At 32.7% G+C, this 20,810-nt stretch overlaps 2 protein-coding genes across 14 annotated transcripts; one reads left to right on the forward strand and one right to left on the reverse strand.

Annotated features, from left to right (window-relative positions):
• Positions 1-4,970: 4,970 nt before the first annotated feature.
• On the reverse strand, positions 4,971-5,683 carry LOC137831049 (Ribosomal protein L12/ ATP-dependent Clp protease adaptor protein ClpS family protein). The gene has a single exon (XM_068638557.2). The coding sequence runs from the start codon at positions 5,545-5,547 to the stop codon at positions 5,074-5,076; it is 474 nt and encodes a 157-aa protein (XP_068494658.2). The 5' UTR covers positions 5,548-5,683; the 3' UTR covers positions 4,971-5,073.
• Positions 5,684-13,112: 7,429 nt separating this feature from the next.
• LOC137828449 (GDSL esterase/lipase LTL1) lies at positions 13,113-17,042 on the forward strand. Of its 13 annotated transcripts, none has more exons than XR_011083885.2 (8): positions 13,115-13,397; positions 13,507-13,704; positions 13,779-13,909; positions 14,106-14,168; positions 14,560-14,730; positions 14,813-14,877; positions 15,840-15,991; positions 16,851-17,042. XR_011083885.2 is itself a non-coding variant. In XM_090303570.1 (5 exons), exons 2-5 carry the CDS (start codon positions 14,152-14,154, stop codon positions 16,878-16,880), a joined length of 273 nt encoding a protein of 90 aa, XP_090159696.1. In that variant the 5' UTR covers positions 13,149-13,397; positions 14,106-14,151; the 3' UTR covers positions 16,881-17,042. The 13 variants fall into 13 exon arrangements, 1 of the variants encoding a protein (XP_090159696.1); XR_011083884.2 differs by having other exon boundaries at positions 13,813-13,909; XR_011083882.2 differs by lacking the exon at positions 14,560-14,730 and having other exon boundaries at positions 13,813-13,909; positions 14,791-14,877.
• Positions 17,043-20,810: the final 3,768 nt, after the last annotated feature.

Here is a 20,810-nt window from a genome sequence, read left to right on the forward strand (position 1 = left end):
GAAGAAGTTTTGATTAAAACATTTTCAATATGTGCTCTCACAATGACTCTCCTTCTTGAGTTAGTGCAAATGACAATAACATGCAAAATAAAGGAGATAAGGGAAATAAAATTCACACACCACTTTATACTACATCTAGTACTTGACCAACAAGCCAAGTTCAACTAGGCAGAATAATGTTGCGAATTACACTAGAGTATTCTTTGGGCTCATAGTCACTCCTAGCTAACCCCTTGAATATTCTTTCCTCAAGCCACTCCTATTCTTGACTTCAACCACTTCTGGCTTAATGAGTATTTGACTCCAATCACTCCTAGCTTAATGAGTATTCTTTTAGCTCTCAACCACTCTTGATTGACCCCGTCAAGGAGTATTTTTTCCCAAGTCACTTCTGACTTGACTGAGTATTATTTACCAAGTTATGGCTTAACCAAATATTCTTTAACAAGAAACTCCTGACTCGACCGATTATTCTTTGGGCACCTAACCACTCCTAGCTACTTCTTTGACTATTATTTGCCAAACAACCGTTCTTGACTAAGGTTTGAAGGTTAGGCTCGTTTCAATGATTAACAAATCATTGGGTTTGATCACCAGGGAGGATTACGTCTAATGAGAAGTACAAGGTTTAAGTTTTCTCTCTTAGTTCAAATCTTTTTAAACTCTAGAAAGGGATTACATCTTTCAACGAATACAATATAAAGATTCACTTTCCTAGGTGATTAAACAAACACTTTCAATGTTCTCTTTTAGGCTCTAATGGATCCATATATTTGATAGTGTTCTTGAACTAAGCTTTAGGAACCTTTTATGAAGCTTTGAGGATTACTCTCTATCTAAATGATGTTTTGGCACGATGCAATCTTTGCTCTCTATTTCTACTTCTTGATGGTAGAATTTATATAGGTGCTGGAAGAAGATAGTCGTTGATAAACCGTTTATAGCCGTTGAACAACTTCAGTTCTTCTTTCATGTCCACCTTGCATTTGTCGAGCTTGAATATGATTGTTACATTGCATGTACTCCATGCAACTTTAAATGCTCTACTTCTTTATGCAACATCCTGGATGACTGGCAGTACACATTTCCCTTAGTAACAGATCCTTTTGAACCATCTCATGGTAAAAGTGCACACCGTATAGGACAAGTAACTAGGCCAAATTGAAAATAGTTATGTTAGGAGTGTTGGTGGTCATTGCAACTTTAGCTCACATCCCAAGAGGTATTTGAACATTGTTGTTTGGTGCAGATCTTCTCGGGGATAGATGGTATAGATTCAGGCTTTAAAAATATTCTTTGATCTTATGTCAACGTAGAGTCTGTGTTGAGCTTATCATGTGATCATCATCACTTATTTATCAGACGATTTGGCTGGTCTTTACGATGCTCGTTTCATCTAACGTTCATCAACACTTATCAAATGAAGTGAAAGATCAACTTAGAGCTCTTTTGTTTGTTCTTCACTCCTTAATTAGCAAACATTGTGGTTGGTCAGTAAGCTCTTATCATCTGACAGATGATACGTTAACTTGATTTGATCTTTGTCTTATTAGACACTACTTCATGTCATATTGGTTTAAACACTTAATCAAAATAATATCAAGGTGTTAAACTTTTGCTCTAACAAACACAAATTCGTACGAAACATTTAGACTTTTCCAGGTTGACAAAGCAAACACATAATAGTTATCGAAGCAAAGTAGCTTTAACTCACTTTCCAGGAGATCATTGATATGACATATGCTTTTGTGGATTCTCTTGGTTAGACATAAGAAATGGACATACCTTGCAACATAAAATAAGCATGTGAATATTCATGAAATACGATGTTATCCCAACACTATGTGTATATTGTTTGAGAATATCAATTCGTAACAAAATGTAGAAGCAAAACTACACACTGCTAAATCGTTTAATAAATGAAACAGTTGTGTCTTTCATGATTTATTGTTTGAGCAAAAACATTCGTCTTTTGGATAAAGTATGATCATATTTTATGTTATGTTATTTTCAACACTTAATCAAAATCATGGGTGTTAGATTTTTCTCTAACAACTTTCCATACCTCTTTTACATGTGTTTTCCTTTCCCTTATTGACTTTCCTTGTGGTCGAGATTTGACTTTTGAAATTGGGTTTCATTTTGCCTTGCACAAAGACATGTTTCCTTCTTCTCTACCCCATCTTCGTTTTGAGTTTAACCAATATTTTTTAACAATAATTGGGCTTGAAAAGGACCAGTTAAACCTATTTCTAATATTACTAATTGCACCTCAATACAATTATTGAATTCCACAAATTACAAGTCCAACAAGTACAAAATAAAGATAAAGAAGGATTATTTTAGTGAGCAAGAACAACTTATCCTAACATGCTTCTTGTGATTCTTCTGCATATGGTGTATTCTTACTCATTTCCTTTTTATCATTCATGCACTCATTAACTATATCGAGTGTGAATCACACCAAAAAGAAATTTTGAACAAAGAACACACTAAAAAAGATAAAAGCAAATAAGTGTTACAATTTGATACTTTATTGATTCGCATACAACAAGTACAAGCTACTTTTATATAACGTTAAAAAATGGTTGTAAAAATACCTGAGTTTTGAACTTGACTGATAATTACTTTTTGAGAATTCAGTATTAAGTAAAGAGATCCACAGAAAGTTATGAATTCACCCTGAAATAGTATAAAAAAAAAACCCTTCAAAATAATAATAGCAAAAAAACTAGAAAAGGATCCTTTTTTCCTACACTGCATCATGTCAACATATAAATATGCCCCGATTACAGCAAATCGCAATGTGTTCACATGGATCAAGCTACAAACATGAAAGTATCATTGCTCAAGAGAAGATAGAAAAAGTCAAAGGGTTGTTATATAACAACTTAAAAAGAATGGGTAGACCCAACCGGGTTTGAGCTTGATGAAGATTAAAGTGGGAAAAAAGGTAACATTCTTATCCACATCTAAATGAACTCAAACATGCAATGCGATGCCCGGGTGATATTGAAATGTGATTGCACTAGCCCACCCACCACAATGCAAAGCCAAAGACATTATTTAGATAATCTTTAATATGATTGGAAGAGGATTGTCAGCATAGCTTCATGATATAAAGTTAAAAGAGGAAGGAAGATGAAACTACCCCCCGCCCCCCCTCCTCCCCATACCCAATATAGGTATTGCAAACAGTTGCATAAAACTAACATTGTTATGAGAGCAATACATATCCAGAACTAAAAACAATTTCCTAAACAGCACCAGCACCATGCTACTAGTGATCCTAATATTCAAAAAAATGTTTGAAGGAAAGACGTGACCACAAATACCTGCAAGTTCCTTTGAAGTTCTTGAGTCTTTCTTTGAAGAGCTGATAATAGCAAACAAATCTTCTAATCTTTTCCGCTGCTCCCATTCAAGCAGATACCATTCTCCCTTGGGAGCTTTGATACTAAATTGACAAAAAACCGAATAAAAAAATAGAAGAAAACAAGAACTATGTATTGATAAATTCTGTGGTACAAAGAACGAGTCCTCTTTACAAGGAAATATCAGTAGCTATGAAGGAATTGAATAACAATTGAATGGATCTATGCCCCATGTAAAATGATTGAAACAGAGAAATTTCACAATTCTGAGATAGACACTTCTCTACTCTCAACCGAAACCAATCACCAATTGCTAATTCTCTTCCCTTCTTTCAGCTATCCCTCACCCCCTAATAATTTTTTCAGCCTGATTTGTTTTAATCCCTTCAACCAATTTATCTAGACCACCCGCCCATTCTGTTATCTTTGCTGTCTCTCCTCCCTTTCCACTTATTCTGCTGTCATCTGCCTCTCCACTTGCATATACTCAAGAACCTTGAGCGTCCAGCAGCCCATTTATTTCCTTCACTTCTCCCTCTTATTCCTTCACTTCTCCCTCTTATCCTTTTCCCTCTTGTAGGCTTGTAAATTGGGCCTATCAGATGAATTCACATTTCTCCCCAATAGATTTTTTTTCCCCCCACTGTGATAGAAGTTATAGTTCAGCAACCTGAAACATGTACCTTAGCATGGAAAACATCAGAAAGCAAGACTACCATACATTATTTGCATAAATACACCATCACTGAAAATGGTGTAAAGACCTTGCAATGCTGGTGTAAAAGCATTACCTTTTCCACCTGCTAAAAGCCACATAATATGCAAGAAAGGATTTAACAACTAAAATATGTTAATCCTTGACAAAACAAAACTGTTTATCAACCCAAGGGCTAGGATATTAATGATTGACCCAGTGAGATTAACAAAACAAATTCACTATAAAAGTTTAGATTCACGTAAACCCTTCTGCAACAGAAGAATATCAGTACACGTGCAAACAGAATCAAACTCATTTTCCTTGTCTTCGCAGTACATCTGAAAAGCAGATAACAGCAAAATACAAAATTAGCCGTAAAAAATCACTATATTATCAACGACTGATAATCCCTGAGAAATTAAGGGAAAAATTGGATAGTGTGCAAGAAAATAAGATTAGAAATTATCTCATTTAAGTCCCCCTAATTCCTGACTTGAAGCAACCTGAAATTTGTCTGCTGTATTGGGATTATAAACAGTTATTTTAAAATGTGTTTCATGTTTAGATCAATTATAAACAAAATGCTTTCTACAACATAAGACAGTGCTCAGGATCACCCAAATCTGAACAGCCATGGCGTATTTTCTTCAAATATCATATAAACACCATTCCACAAAGTGAAATTTGGCCATTTTTCTCATACCAAAGCACTTCACTCACCCAGTGTCCAAGCTCTCCATAACATTCATTGACCATCAACCGTTCCAACAATAAAAGACCAAGCACACACACCTATCCAAAGATCATCAAAACTTTAACCCTTTAAAACTCAAACTTCAATTATTACCATGCCACATAAAAATAAACTAACAACAAAACATAATAAAAAAGAGAGAGGGTAAAGCATATAACTTGTCATTTATCATTAATTACCCATAAGCAGGCTTCAATGATTCTACAGCTAACATAAAAAATCTAGAGTACTATAACAGAACTTCAGAATCACTCCAACACAACAGCAGCACCCAACCCCTTGAGTTTCTCCATAATGGGATTAGCCTCCTCCTTAGTGAGCCCCTTCTTCAAAACACAAGGAGCCTTTTCCACCAATTCCTTTGCTTCCTTCAACCCCAAGTCAGTAAAGGATCTCACTTCCTTGATGATCTTGATCTTGGCAGCAGCTTCATACTTCTCCAACTTCATATCAAACACCGTCTTCTCTGCCACAGCACCGGCCTCCAGCCCAGGGGAACCTGCAGTCGCTATGGATGGTGCGACAGCGCCGGCAATCGGAGCGCCATAGCGGTGGAGACCCATCTTGAGCCGCCAGAGGACGGTGAAGTCGTGCCTCTCAAACCTGTTGAGATCGAGAAGCTCGTTGGCAATGCGCTCCACCTTCTGCGCACGCGCCTCCGTGGAGAGAGCACGCGTGAGGTTCACAAACCCTCTGGCACACCTTGCCGCGCGGTGAGACATTGCTTTACCCTTCGCCACACCAAATTTTCACTAAATGCAAATGAAAACACAAATTCGCACCCTAATCGTATGAAACAACAAACGAAGAAGGACATAAAATGGAAGACTTTTCTATTAGTTGATTTTTGTTTTGGAAAATATATTGATAGAATTATTAACTTTGTTCTTCAAAGTGTGTGGAGATTTTAATTTAGTTTTAGGATTTTTAAAATTAAAATATTTTTTTCTAAAAGTAACTTTGATATTTTTGTTTTCAAGTAGGTCTTGATTATAATTTAACTAGAATTTAGGTCTTGTATGGTTATCATTAAAATAGAATTTTTAGTTCATTTGTAAGGAATAAATTGCATTATAATGATAATACGTAGCATATTTGAAACATAAAAACATATATAAAGGAGGAAAGGTATTTTTTTTAGGTATTTTTATTTATTTATTAACATTAAATAACGAATTTGAAAATAAAACACCATTCAACCTAAATTATTAGAGGGCTTTCGATAGTAAAAAGGAATTATTATTTCTTAAAATTATAAATATTTTGAATTTAAATTTTTAAAAATGATTAAATTGTGTTTAGTTGATAAAATTTATTATCGAAAATATCTATTTAAGCTTTCTAAAAGTCAAGTAGTAATTTTAAATTTGTTACCATATTAAATAACTTAATAAGAGTAATATAATTTTTATTAATAACTTTTTTAGTTTAAGAAAGAAAGATAGATTCCCACATTTTGTGAGTGTTTTTGGGAAAAATTTGTTCAAAAATTATTTTTTATAAACATTATTTCCTCATAACCTTTTTTTTTAAGAGGGTATAAAACTAAAGATACAAAAAAAGATTTTCACAAGTTCAAATTCCTGCAAATTTGAAGATCCAATGTGTTTTAAAATTTTGATTGATCGCAATTAACTGCTACTAGTATTAACCATGCTAACTACGTGAAAATAATTGCTTTTCAAACCAAAAAAAACTTAATCACAAAACTCGAATTCAACGTATAGTTTAGAACCAAATCTAGTTTCTCTACTAACATTTCTTTCTACACATTTTATCATTTCAAATTTTAAATCTGGAGCCAATTTCCAAACCATTGTAATATTTATAAACGCTCTAGCCAAACAAAGTGTGAATAAGATGTGTTGGAAGCAAATGGGATTGTGTTTAGTGTGAAAGCGAGTTTATGATCACAAAATGATTTGCTTTGAAATCAGCATTCATAACCTTGGTCGTATAGTGATCTTGAACTCTTATTCACACTAAACACAATATTTGGTGCGTATAATACCTACGCTCATCACAATCAGAAGAAGTTGAAAGCAATTAATACAACCATTGAAGATGTCTAAAGGTATTTTGATGTCATAGAATACTTTGTTCATCCCAGTTTCTTGTGACGCCTACCATAAAAAATATGAAGTTATAAAGGTACTGCATAAACCAAAATGTACATATTTAACTATCACAAGACACATTCTAAGTTGTTGTTTATGGTAGACAATCTAATGTTGTCAATATTGTTGTAATTTATCTATTTTTTGTTATAGTTTTTTAAACTCGGCAACAATATTGCATTTATTCACTACTCAATTATAAAGTTATTAATTACATGTTGTGCATTCTTTCCTTTTACTCATTACTAAAGCAAAGTGAACAACCAAAGAAACAACAAACCAAACAATTCTTAAAGTTATAGATTATTTACATGGTGTGCATTCTTTCTTTATAATCATTAATGAAATTGTTGTCTATGGGAGATATATAAGTTGTTGTCATAGTAGATGTTCTAAGTTGTTATCATGGTAGAGGTTCTAATGTTGTGATTAAAAGAAATATATTAAAAGATTCAAAGTCTAACACCATCTTACACAATCTAAGTTGTTGTTCATGGTAGACGATCTAATATATTGATTATTGATTCAAAGAAGTATATTAAATGATTTAAAGTGAATCAACAAAAAAAACAACAAGACAAAGAAATCAATTTATTGATTCATTATATGATGTGAATTCTTTCTTTTTATCGTTAATGAAACTAAGTTGTTAAGAAAATTGACAAAAATGGTGGAATCTATTTAGAAAATTACACAAATAAGCAAATGCATAAAAAAATACGAAAATGGTCATTTATGAGTTAAAGTTGTTAATGATGTATACAACATTGATTAAATCCATTAATTGTCACTTATTTTTTATTTTAATTAAAGTAGTCAACCAGATTGACAACTTCAGTTTAAATAAAATGTAAAGAAATTGTACATTGAATTGGCAACTTCAGTGTATTTTATTTAAATTGAAGTTGTCAATTTTGTTGACAACTTCGATTGAAATTTTTTGTTCAATGAACTTTCATTTTTGTTCTATGTTGAAAGTGTTCATCACTTGTTGATAGGTTTTGATCTCAAGGAGAGATTAAAACAGGTTGCTTGGAGAGGTGTAGAATACTTGTATCTGGAGAGGTATAAAATACTTTTACTTGGAAAGGTGTAGAATATTTGTACCTAGAGAGGTGTAGAATACCTTTATGCCCGTAGAGGTGTTAAGTATTTGTGTTAGTGAAAGCTCTTGAGCGGGTTGCTTGGGAGGACTGAATGTAACCTAGGTCATTGGGTGAACCAGTATAAATCATGTGTGTATTTCTCTTTGTCTTTTCTCTTTTAGATATTGTATTTGCTTTGATAATTTTTCAAGTAAGCATATTGAATTTAGGCTCTAGTCAACCCCCCTTCTAGATTCAACTATACCTTCAATAAGAAATCTCGATCAATTCTTGGCATTTCGGTTGCCGACCAAGCAAAGACGCTGAACTTTTTCGTGATTACTTCTAGTAACTCTCTCTCAACAGTTTCTGAAAAATCAACGCTTATCCTAATCTTCCTCCCACTGACTATGTCCACTTCTTTGATATCTCCATGGGTTTTGGCTGCCCTTCTTTTTGTGCCATACCAACATCATGATGACTATTTTACAGCAAGTGTACCGTGTCAAAAGTGATAAATTTGTCCCTAAGGACGGATATCAAACCCACAAGGAACAATTGAATTCTCAAGTATAATATTTACTAAATAGAAAACAATATGTAAAAGTTTGTCGAAAAAGTTGTTGTGTATGATGAATTTGCAATAATTTAAATAAAGCAAAGTAATTCTCGTGTTTTTAAAAATGCTATTAGTGGAACTTGCTTAAGCATGTAATTCTCACTCAGGCAATGTTGACATGTCATGTATATAAGTGGAATCTCGCATGAGCAAGATTTATCTCACTTGGGCGAGATTGTTTTAGAGAGCATCCCTTTTAAAATGCTTAACTTGCCTAGGCGAGTTTCCCTGTACGAAAGTTTATAACTTACCCAATAACATGGATTTTATTAGTAAAAAAATCAAAACAAAAATTAAAATAATAAATCAACCATAAAAAAAATATTGGGTTACCTCCTAGAAAGGCGCTTTGTTTAACGTCATATAACTCGATGACTGTTTTTATCAAGGTTGTTGAGCTCATTGTTGTAAAATATTTCTCGTTACAACCTTAGATCATCTAGATTATGTTTTTTCAAGTTCAATAGTTCCATTCGTTCTGGTTTCTTTGATAACCCATAAACTTGACCCTTTTGTTTTCAACCTTCTAGGTTGAAATTTTAACTTAGCATTATTGGTTGCCCAAGTACAAGTTCATCTTTCACTATAATTTTCTCCTGTCGAAATTTGTCTTCCTCTTTTGTACCTAATGTAGATGACTCTTTATTAGGGAGTTGTTTTTCTACAACTTCTAGTACAAGCTTTTTCTTCTTTTCCTTTGGTTTTGAAATGCTACAATGATGTGTAACTTTCTCAAATACATTTGAAAGGTCCAACTGCTCTTTAGTTTCAGGAAAAGTTTCCTTTGCTACATCTATTTGTAAGCAATCTTTTCTTGCATTAGAAATTTCAAACCATCAAGAACATTTAAAGTCACCTCAACATTTTGAGCTCTCACTTTAAGCTTTCCCTCATCAATATCAATAACAAATTTAGTTGTTTTCATGAAAGGTCTGTCAAGTATCACAGGAACCTCCTTGTCTTCTTTTATGTCCATTACAACAAAATCCACTAGAAATATGAATTTATCCACCTTAACAAGAACATCTTCAACCACACCATACGAATACTTGATTGCTCTATCAGTTAACTATAATGTCATCTTAGTAGGTTTAGTCTCCAAATCACCCATTTTCTTCAGCATAGCCAAAAGGCATTAACTTTATACTTGCCCCTAAATCAAATAAAGCCTTGTCCACAAATAAAGCACTCATGGCTACTGGGATAATAAAACTTCTTGGGTCTTTAGATTTTAGGGGCAAGTTTTTTTTAATGCAGCACTACAACCATCCTCCAGCTCTATATTTTTTTCATCAATGAAGCTCCTCTTTTTTGTTGCCAACCCCTTCATAAATTTTTCATAAGTTGTCATTTGCTCCAAAGCCTCTGCAAAAGGAATATCAAAATGCAAATTATCAAAAATTTGTTTAATTCTAACAAATTGCCTCTCTTCATCTTTTCTCGAAGGAACATGAGGATAAGGTAAATCTTTTAAAGTAACACCTCCCTCTTTGTTTTCACTCTTTTTCTTTTTTCCTTTTTCTTTATTTTTTTCCTCCTCAATCCTATTCTTTTCTCTTTCATCTCATTTTTCTTTCCCTCAGTCTCATATTTTCTTTCTTTTTCAGCAACTAAATTATCACCACTCCTTTCTCCTTCTATTTTACCACTTTGAGTAGTAATTACATTGCAATGTTCCTTTGGGTTGGTTTGTGTGTTGGCTAAAAACTGACTACTCTGTCGCTCTACCAATTGTTTAGCAATCTGTCTCATGCGCATTTCTAAATTTCTGACTACTACTTCATTATTCTTTTGATTGGCTAGAGATGTTTGCATAAATTTTTCTAAGGTATCTTCGACTTTTTTTAGTCTTCGAATTTCAATGGGAAGGGAAGAAATAGTTGAGGATTCTTCTGTACTTTCTCCTTGTTTTTCTTTTCTCTATGATAAGTGTCTAATTTCAGTAATATTTTATATTAAAATATAGGCACCTACGAGGATTTATTTCTAATTTACATATAAAATAATCCCCAATTTATGAATTTACACCTTTTTACATTTTTTATGAGCTTTATTTGAATAAGAGCATTTTATTCCCAAATTTGGTGTTAATTGCAGATTTTTAGGGAGGATTGAAGATTTGGAGTAAAGGAGAATAATTTGAGCTAAAAAGAAAAAGTTGGAAGGTCTCAGAATGGAGAAAGATGCAAAGAAAGATTGGACATTTTTTATGTTTTATCACTTAGCCCATTAGCGCGACACAGGAAGCGAACTAACCCTAGAAAAATAGGATAAATAGGGGGCTAAAGGCTCAACCCTAGTGTGTCAAATTGAGAAGAAAACACCATAAAGTGAATTGTAACCCAATTGAGAGAATGGAAGGTGCTAGAAGTATGCGTGGCTAATTCTACCCTTTGGGATTGGGAGTAATCTGCTCAAACTCTTATGTATTAAGGTGATATCTTATAAATTAATATTCAGTTTTTAATTGATTATTGGTATTGTTGTTTTACTTTTAACTTTCCGTGACAAATTGAGAATCTTAAATCTGACCGGGAGGTATCTTTAGGGTTCGGACCTAAACAACAATACTTAACATATTTGAGTGTTAGGGATAGACTTGAAATATTAATTGCCATTAACGCCTATGTGTGATTCTAAGTTGTTTTTATAAATATGCCAGAGATCGATATTTAGGAAACATTCTTAAGGATTTTATATGCGAGGGATTTATATAAATGAATTTTCTACGGACATCAATTTCAATCAAAGAACTTAATATTGACATGCTAATCAAAATACATAAGAGTGAGAAAGATGAAACCTAATCCCTATTTTTCCAACTTGAAGCAACCAATTCTTTGTTTGTTTTCTTATTGATCAGTGTCAACACAATTAATTGAAAACTCTTTTTATTGTTTTGTTTTTATCTTTAGCAATTATTGTACTCAATAATTCACTGTTCCTTGTGGGATCGATATCCGTCCTTAGGGACAATTATTACTTCTGACAAATGTGATGCACTTGCCGTAAAAAGTCATCACTCTACTTTACCCGAATCTTTTGAGCTACCTTTTCAATCTCTGATTCAAATTGAAATTGGTCTTCGGAAACTTGACCTCTTAATATCATATAAGAGAACTCACTCAAGGATTAACATAAGGGTAACTAGCAAAAAAAAATTCAAAAAAAAAAATTAAGACAAATCTACAAATAAAAATAAAATAAAATAAAGAAAAATAAAAACAAATAACAATTAAAATATTCACAATATTTAGGAATTTGTACTCAAGAATTAAAATATTTACCCTGCAATGGCGCCAAAAAATTGATGACTATTTTACGGCAAGTGTACTGTGTCAGAAATAATAAATTTGTCCCTAAGGACGAATATCAAATCCACAAGGAACAATTGAATTCTCAAGTATAATACTCACTAAATAGAAAACAATATGTAAAAGTTTGTTGGAAATTTTTTTGTGTATGATGAATTTGCAAGAATTTAAATAAAGCAAAGTAAAATATTTGTGTGATTCAATTGGGAAAATTGGGATTGGGGTTCATCCTTCTCACTCGTCTGTATTTTTACAAAAGATTATAATATTCAGTCTTGATTGATATTGATGTGCATATAAAAATCATTCATATCGATTCCTCACATACAAAATTATTAAGAGAGTCTCCTAAATATCGATTTCTCACATATTTATACAAAATCCTTATCATTATGAGCGGATGCTATAAAGGAATTACATTTCAAATATATTCCTAGAAATGAAAGATGTTAAGCATTATCATTTAGGTCAAATTCTTTGAAGTACTTTCCACTCAAATCTAAGGATCAAAATCATGAATAATTCAAGCTTTAAGAATAAAATGATAATACTAATCATCAATCAAGAATTGAAATATTATAGACAAATATCACCTCAATACATAAAAGTTTGAATAAATTACTCCCAATCTCAAAGGGAATAATTACCCACTCATGTTTTCCATTACAACATAAAAAGCAAGAAAAGAATATCTAAGATGTTTCTCCTTAACGACTGCCTCCTCTAGAGTTTTCTATCTCTCTGTATTCTTGCCATGATGTATAAGGTTATGCCTCACACCTTCTATTTAACCTTGTTGGGTTTGGTCTAAGTAACATCTCGTTTAAGCGAGATATTACTTGCTTAAGCGAGTTTAACGAGAAAAAACCCAACTCCACTGGAGGGAACTCACTTGGACAAGTCTTGGGTTAGTTCCTCTAGAGTGATCTTGCTTGAGCAAGTTTGGGCGAGTTTTGAGCGAGTTTTCAATGTTCACTACAACATTTTTTTAGTTTAGACCACGCTAAAATAAACCATAGGTATAAAAGTGTTGCCTAAACCTACTAAATGCCACAGTTTTATAAATGTGGCCTAAAACTTATAAGAAGCTACGGTTTTTAACCCGTTGCCACTTTAAACCACACTTATCTATACCCGTAGCCTTTTGGTTCTAAGAAAAAATTGAAATGAAATATAATTTTGCGGGAAAAAGCTTTTTTTCTTCCCTCTTTACCCAAAAAAACGAATGCACTCAACACCCAATACCCTGTTTTCCCGTCTCCCTCGAGTTCTTCGTGTTCTTTGTGTTCTTCCTCTCTCATGCGGTCTTCCTGCTTGCTTTCTTCGTCAATGTCTTACGTTCCTCATTCGCGTTCTTCCTCACAATCTCTCCTCACTGTCTTGCATTCTTGTCGCCATTCCTGTCTGATGTTCCTCCTCACTTAACACCGAGCTTTGGTAAGTCTGTCTGTCATATGTCTCGCTCTTTCAACTATATAATTTAGGGTTTTTTTTCTTAGACTTGTTTGGATGAATTTTGTTTTATTATTTGTTTGGGATTTCGAAGATTTTTAGGGTTTTGAGTGTTTGGAAGTCTCTAGCCTCACAACACCGACGAAAACTTCATATTCACCTTTGATGCTTAACGCGCCGCTGTTGGTGCTCGGTGTTGCTGCTGGTGCTCAATAGAAAATTCAAAAAATGTTATTAGACCATGTTATCCTACTTCTCAACATTCATGAAAACTGGATGAAACACACTTTGGGTAAGTCATGTTTCAATTAATTTGCTATTTACATCAGTATATATTTGGATTGAGTTAGTTCTCTTCATTTCTAGTGGGAATCCTGATACAATCCTGTTTATTCGTAAGTGCATCAGAGCTTGCGTCTTGATTCTCTTGTATTAGTAGTCAAACAATCAATAAACCAGTGGTGCCAGAGGAATAATATTTTTAATGATAGTATCTGGTACGTATTTCAATTGTTGTTATATCCGTGGGCATGGTATATATATTCTGGTTAGTGATCCATTAGGCTTCTTGCTTTGTCAAGGCAGAATTATACAGTGCAGGGCTTGTTGGTCAACTAAAACAAAAATGAATTTGGTTTGCTTGATTTACCACAACACTTTTGATGATAAAAATACTTGTGCATTGATTTGCAGATATTGGGAGAATGATAAGATCTGGTTAGATTACAGGCCAGTGCACATGAACACGTTGAACAGGTGGAATCATTCCCTCCTAAAGCTCGTGTTTATTGATATACTTGTTTAATTACTACTATGGATGATTTATACGGATTGTTTCACCCAGTATGAAATATGAAATGGCAAGTGCAAGTGAAAAAAGATTCAATAAAAGTGTTGTAGATGCATAATCGTTTCATTCATCATCACTCAATAATATACGATGTCTGTATTGAAAGCTAAGAATAATACCCTTAAATCCCAATAAAAGAGATGATTACCTGCACAATAGTAGTTTTAGTCTGTTTTGAATTCATTTTTATTTTTCTAACCTAAAGTTGCAAATGAAAGCCGGATTTATGTTGTGGAAAATAATTAAAGTGTTATTTTGAATGTTACTGACTTGATGTGCTGCAATTTGCAAATGCAGATGATCTAACAATGGATGTCTAACTGATTTACAAGATTATAATTGTTCAAGATTTATGGTTCTACTTAAGCAACATCTGTAGTAAATTTAAGGTTGCAATTAAGACAAACCCAAAGGGGCAACAACTAAATCAAGCTAGAGATGACTGCAATTAAGACGACTTTTCAACAAGTATTTCTCCATAATTTTAGTTTATAAATTTTTATATATTCAATTTCATCATTATTGTAGATTATTACTTCAGCTATTCTAGGTACATTGGGAGCGACACTCATTGGGCTTGTGACTTCAAGAGAAGATATTCCATATCTGCTCAAGGCAAGTAAAATTCCTAAATTCCTTTGTTTGAAAATTCATAACTGGGTTGCCATTTTTCTGATCTTTCTATGTTATAGGTGCTGCTACTAGTTTTTTTGCCAATATGCTGCTACTAGTTTTTTGCCAATATGCTGCTCTATTTATATCCTCTGTTTTTGGTGCTACAGAACATGTTTTCTGCATAATTATGCAGCAAAATGTTAGTTTTTGTAGGGTCCTTAGGTGCTGAAGGTGTCTAGCTCTGGTGTCTATAAATGCCAAGTAATCATGAACTTATGATCCACTAGTTTAGAAATGAAGTTGTGTGCAGGGAGCAATGTGTTTTTGCTGCTGTAGGGATGTTTGAATTGGTTTTTTGTTGGTTAGATGATGATGGACAGGTTGAGGAACTTGTAAAAAAAAAATCTTAAGAACTTCAAAAGTAAGAAACTAGTAAAACAACTTATGTGTGTAGTAAAACAAGGTTGTTATGAGCGAGGAGCAATTAACAAGTAGTTGTATTATATTTGACACAAAGACCTGGTATTGAGTTGAAGATATTTGTTTGATTTCTTGAATTTTCCTGTTAGATTTTTTTTTGGTATCACACATACTTGAATTATTCACAAGAGTCTGTGACTGTTGGGTTTATTAGTTTGTCTGGGTGGTTATTTTAACTTAAAATGAAACTATAGTATGTCCTTGCATAGATGATATTTTATACACAATTACACATTCACACTGAAGATTAAATGCTACGGGGGACTAGGTTCCATGTATGAGATTAAATATTTGTTTGCACTATGCTATAAAGTATCATTTTAACCAATGAAAGCTCAACTTCTTGAAAAGTATGTCACTTCATTTTACTATTTGAGATATCATATATCTATTTTTACCTTATGCTAAATTCAATGAAAGTCTTCAAGATTTAAATTCTAATAAGTAATTAGTTGACTATTTAAGTGCGTATATTGGTGCAGAGGGTGCTTGGAAGCATGTAAACCAAGCACTAGTACTTATCACTCTTAGAGGCAATGATTTTGTGAACAATTATTACCTGCAACAAGATCTCGCCAGTTTTCTCTTCCAATACGTGAACTATATCATATCTGAGTATCGCCTAGTTTTGAAGGTATCAATAATATTTCCCAATAAAATCTATATATCGTTGAACCATGCATGCCCTTTCATGCCTATAGTTCAATTAATTTGTTAAGAGTTTTGAGAAATTTAATAACAGAGATATGTACTTCAAAGGCTAATACTACTGAACCAGTAAAGTTAATGCTTGCTTGACTCAAGTTAGCAAATGAGTGTGACTATGCAGGAGACAAACATTTGGTTGGTGAATTGTACTAAAATTGTTTGGGATCTTGTTTAACAACATTTCTTCAAGCAATAATCAATAATATTAGATTATGTTGTTAATTACTATTTTCATTTGTTTAAATAGATTTCCCAAGTCATTATTAATTAAAACTTCTAAGGTACTAATAATCCCTTCTTCAATTAATAATATTTTATTTTGTGAAAAAAATTTATTTTGATAATTTGGATTTTAAAAAATTCTAAATAAAAACTATTAACCATTTTATTATTAAAACTAAAATTAACAAAAAAAATTATTTTATTATTTGTTGCATATTTAAGTTATAAATAAAATTTTATATATATATATTGAATTTTAATGGAGTAAGTATAGATAGCATGATACTCATGTACCTACCTATTAAAAAATAATTAAAATACTCATATTTTTATTACCATATAAACTCCAAGTATAAAATTAGCATTTTTAATAATTTATTTCCTTGAGATTTTTATGGTCCAAAGAATTAAATATTTTGGTAGTGTTATATTTATTTAAAGTGTTACATCAAAGTTTAAGACATGTTACTGATTATTTTTATACAATTATATTTTGGTAGTTTCTATATTTATTTTGTTTGAATTAGATTTAATTAGTATATATTTATGTATTTTTTTTGCAGTTTGAAGGCAATGAAGACTATGAAGAATGAACTTATTGATATGTAGTAAAGAAATAATACATTATGTTTTTTTACTGAGTTTGTAGTTTTAATTTTGAAGACTTGATTGTTATCGTTATACTTTAAGACAAATTTTTTGATTATGTAATTTGAACACATGCATTAAAATATATTAGATTTCTTGTTGGGTTACTTATATTTCAATACACATTATCCTTTAACACTTAATTCTTTTCATCTTGAATTTTTGTATGAGTAATTTATCTAAAATTAAAAAATGTATTGTTGTTTTTGTCAATACTTTAAGCAAAGCTTTTAAAATTGTGGCTGTTATAAATATTTTAGGCAACGGTTTTAAAATTGTTGTCATTATAAAAATTGTGGCCTATTACAAACGGCCACGCTCACCTAGATCACGGCTAAAAAATCGTTGCCTAAACTTTAGGCCACGGTTTTTATGCTTTAGACCACAATTTTATGATGTTGCCTAAAGTAATAATTGTTGTAGTGGTTCCAACTTTTCCTTTTCATCTTGTCTATTCTCCTTTAGCCCTTTCATCTCCAAATTAACACAAATTTGAAAAAATATCTTTCTCATTCATCTTATAATCACAAAATATGTAAATAGGTTTAAATTTTTAAATTAGGGGTTACATTATAGATATTTTATCAACAAAAAATTATAAGTGTTTATCTTTTAATTTGAAATATCATTGAAATATGACACTCTCAACAACTTGAACTTCAAGAGCCATGGAGATCATGTAAGTGCCTCGACATATGTAAAGACTATTTTTGTAGCAATTTCATACTAATCTACTTTCATTTTAGAGGAGAACTTAATTTTAAGATGTACCAAAGAGACCACCGTTCTTAATTTATTTAAGCCGGGTTGCCCCAATAAAAGATTATATGGGGAGAGCATTAACAACTATATATCTTATTGTAATAATACTCATTTATTCTCCGTCTGAAAAGGTGGTTCTTAAGTCAACATATCCTCGAACCTTGACTAGTTCTCTAGAAAAACCTACCAAAACACCATCAAACCGCTTGAGTTGGTCATAGGGTATTTGAAGTCCTACGAAGGTTTCCCAAAACATTATCATCCAAGCTTCTTGATCTACCAAAACCCGATGTACATTACATCCCATCATGATTAATGACAGTACCACAAGATCATCTTCATGAGGGGTTACTTCTTCTAAGTCGGCGTTTGAGAAGAAAATGGTGGGAGCATGTGTTGCTCTGAATATTTTTAGCGAGAGTATTTCTTGCAACTTGAACTAGTCATCCCTCCACCGACAAATCCGCTTGCTATAGTGCTAAAATCTATGGGTATAGCTGTTTCATGATTAGTCATAGTAAGAGGGTGGTAACCAAATATTTCATCAGATATTCTTGGAGATTCATATTTATGCAAACGAACCTATTCGGCTGACCTTACTAGTTGAATTGTCAAGGAGTAACATCTTTCTGTGTCATGACCTCGAGCCTAATGAAACTCACACCAGGCCTTCTTAAGGTGACTTAGGATTCTATCGATCTTTCTAGGAAACAACAACATTTTAGACACCTCATCATCCGCTAAGATTTGTTTCTTTTAGGCATTAAAAGAGGGACAATGGAGTTTTTCTCTCTCATTATGTTTTTTTTAGCCACATATGGTACATAACTATAAATGTTTCATCTTTGATGAGCGCCTCCTTTCTCAATCTCTAGTCTGTTGATCAAGATGCTTTGATGTCTCCAAATTCAAGAGGAATGCTTGAAGACCTTACTGCTGGGTGTGTGTGTTGTCTAGTTCTTTGAAACTTGTTAATTCACTCCTTAAGATGATCCAAGTTCATTTGAATCTTTAACCTTTTGAAAAAGATGAGTTTTCTAAAATGCTGTTGAAATTTCAACAAGTTGCTTTTTGAAACAACAGGTTGTTTTACCTTAGTAGTTTCATCAGGTTGAAATTTCGAAACAACAGGTTGTTTTACCTTAGCAATTTTTGAAAAGCTTGACTTTGCTATCAATTCAATTCAACCGATTGTTTCGACAAAACAATCAATTGTTTTTCTGAAAACCTTAACAGAATTCTGTTAAGTGGTTTTAATATGTTTTAAATTATCCTAACTAACTTGACTCCTTTATTAAATGTTTTTTACCACTTGGTTGGTTCATATAAAGGTGACTTTTCGCTCCTAATCTTGGAGTAAGAGAAAGAGTTTATCAAAACAGTTTTTCCAAGATTTGAAAGAGCTTTGCATCATTTTTAAGTGTGTGGAATAAATTGGGTTGTAATTTTGAACTTTAAGCTTTGTAATACCCAGGTGTATTTTATTCCCTTCTTCCTTGATTACTGTATTTCTGTATTTGTGTTGCCAAGGAGTGTTGTGTGTTCTTTAGGTGTTCAAAATCAACATTCTTGGTGTGGTTTGCCAAAGGTAGTGTGTTTCTTGAGGGGTTCAAGGTCACTGCTTTGGTGTGTGGTGTTTGTAATCTGGTTTTGATTGCATAGTGGATTACCCAGTGGTTTCTAGGAACTGGATGTAGCGCTTGATGTAAGAGTGAACCAGTATAAATCTATTTGTGTGATTCTCTCTTTCCCTTATCTCACATATATCTGTTTTAAGTTGTTTTTATTAATTGCTGATAAAAACAACCGGTTGAATCGCAAAAACAATCGGTTGATTTTCTGGAAATCAACTAAAACAACTTTGTTCATTGTTTTCCTTAGGTTCTTTCTCTATGATTCTTCATTGGCTTTCATTATACCTTCAAAGTTTGCGGAAATATTTTATAAACAATTCACCCCCCTCTTGTTTAAGGCCATATATTCTAACAATTGGCATCAAGATCTTGGTTCTTGAAAGATATTCAAGTTTGATTCTAAAAACCTTTTTTTATGGCGAAAAATTACCTTTTGGGGAGGGTGCCTCAATAAACAGGACACCTTTATTTTGTGGTTTGAACTATCAATTTTGGAAGGTTAGAATGAAAATCTTTGTTGAATCACTAGATAGAGAAATTTGGGATGCAATAGAAAATGGTCCTTTTATTCCTATGTTTGAAAAAGACAATATTTTCTTTGAAAAACCTTGGTCCTAATGGATTGAGAGTGAAAGTAAAAGAGCAAAGTTTGATTGCATTGCAAAAAATATTATCACCTCTGCCTTAAATTCTAATGAGTTTTCCAGGGTCTCAAAATGTGGATATGCTAAAGAGATGTGAGATACACTTGAAGTAACTCATGAGGGAACCAATGAAATGAAAAGAGCAAGGAGAAGAAGTCAAGCAAGAAGGAAAAGAAAGCAAAATAAAAAAGAAGCCAATTTGTGTTTGATGGCCAAGGAAGAAGATGATGCAAGCAGTGTAAGTTCAAGCACTTCTATTAATGTTGAAAATTATAGCCAACTTCTTGAGGCTTTCAATGAGACTCATGAATAAACTAATAGGTTGGCCCTTTTGAACAATCGGTTGAAAGGTTTAAACATCTGGTTGGAAAATCGAGTCAAGACTTTGGAAGAAGAGTTGAACCATTCAAAAACAAATTTTGAAAGTTTGGAAATGATTTACAAAAACTCTTCTTGCAAGTGTGATTCTAGCTTTTGTGAAAATTGTGAATCACTTGAAAAGAAAGTCCACTACCTTTTAAAAACCATGGACAAGTTTTCCAAAGGCCAATCCAATCTTGAAACTGTTCTTGCTTCTCAAAAATGTGTTTTTGGCAAGGTTGGGTCGGGGTTTAATCCAAACAGCAAGAATAAATCTGTTTCAATACCCTTTTCAAGTTTCTTTGAAAAAAACCTGTTGTTTTATCGAAACAACCGGTTGAAATTTGTCATTATTGCATGAAAATGGGCCACACTATTAGATTCTGCAGAGTAAGAAGGTTTTCTGTTGCTAAAGGTATTTTGAAATGGGTTCCTTAGGTTTCTAAGGTTCCTAAGACTCCTACTAACATCATTG

This window comes from Phaseolus vulgaris, chromosome 6 (genome assembly GCF_051622355.1).
Source record: "Phaseolus vulgaris cultivar YP4 chromosome 6, ASM5162235v1, whole genome shotgun sequence".
Lineage (NCBI taxonomy): Eukaryota > Viridiplantae > Streptophyta > Magnoliopsida > Fabales > Fabaceae > Phaseolus > Phaseolus vulgaris.

Bases quoted from the DNA above. Each gene is read 5' to 3' on its own strand.
- LOC137831049 (XM_068638557.2), bottom strand. From the start codon at position 5,547: ATGTCTCACCGCGCGGCAAGGTGTGCCAGAGGGTTTGTGAACCTCACG.
- LOC137828449 (XM_090303570.1), top strand. The intron at 14,878-15,839 runs GCAAGTAAAATT...ATATTGGTGCAG, and splicing joins ATATTCCATATCTGCTCAAG to AGGGTGCTTGGAAGCATGTA. The intron at 15,992-16,850 runs GTATCAATAATA...TTTTTTTTGCAG, and splicing joins AGTATCGCCTAGTTTTGAAG to TTTGAAGGCAATGAAGACTA.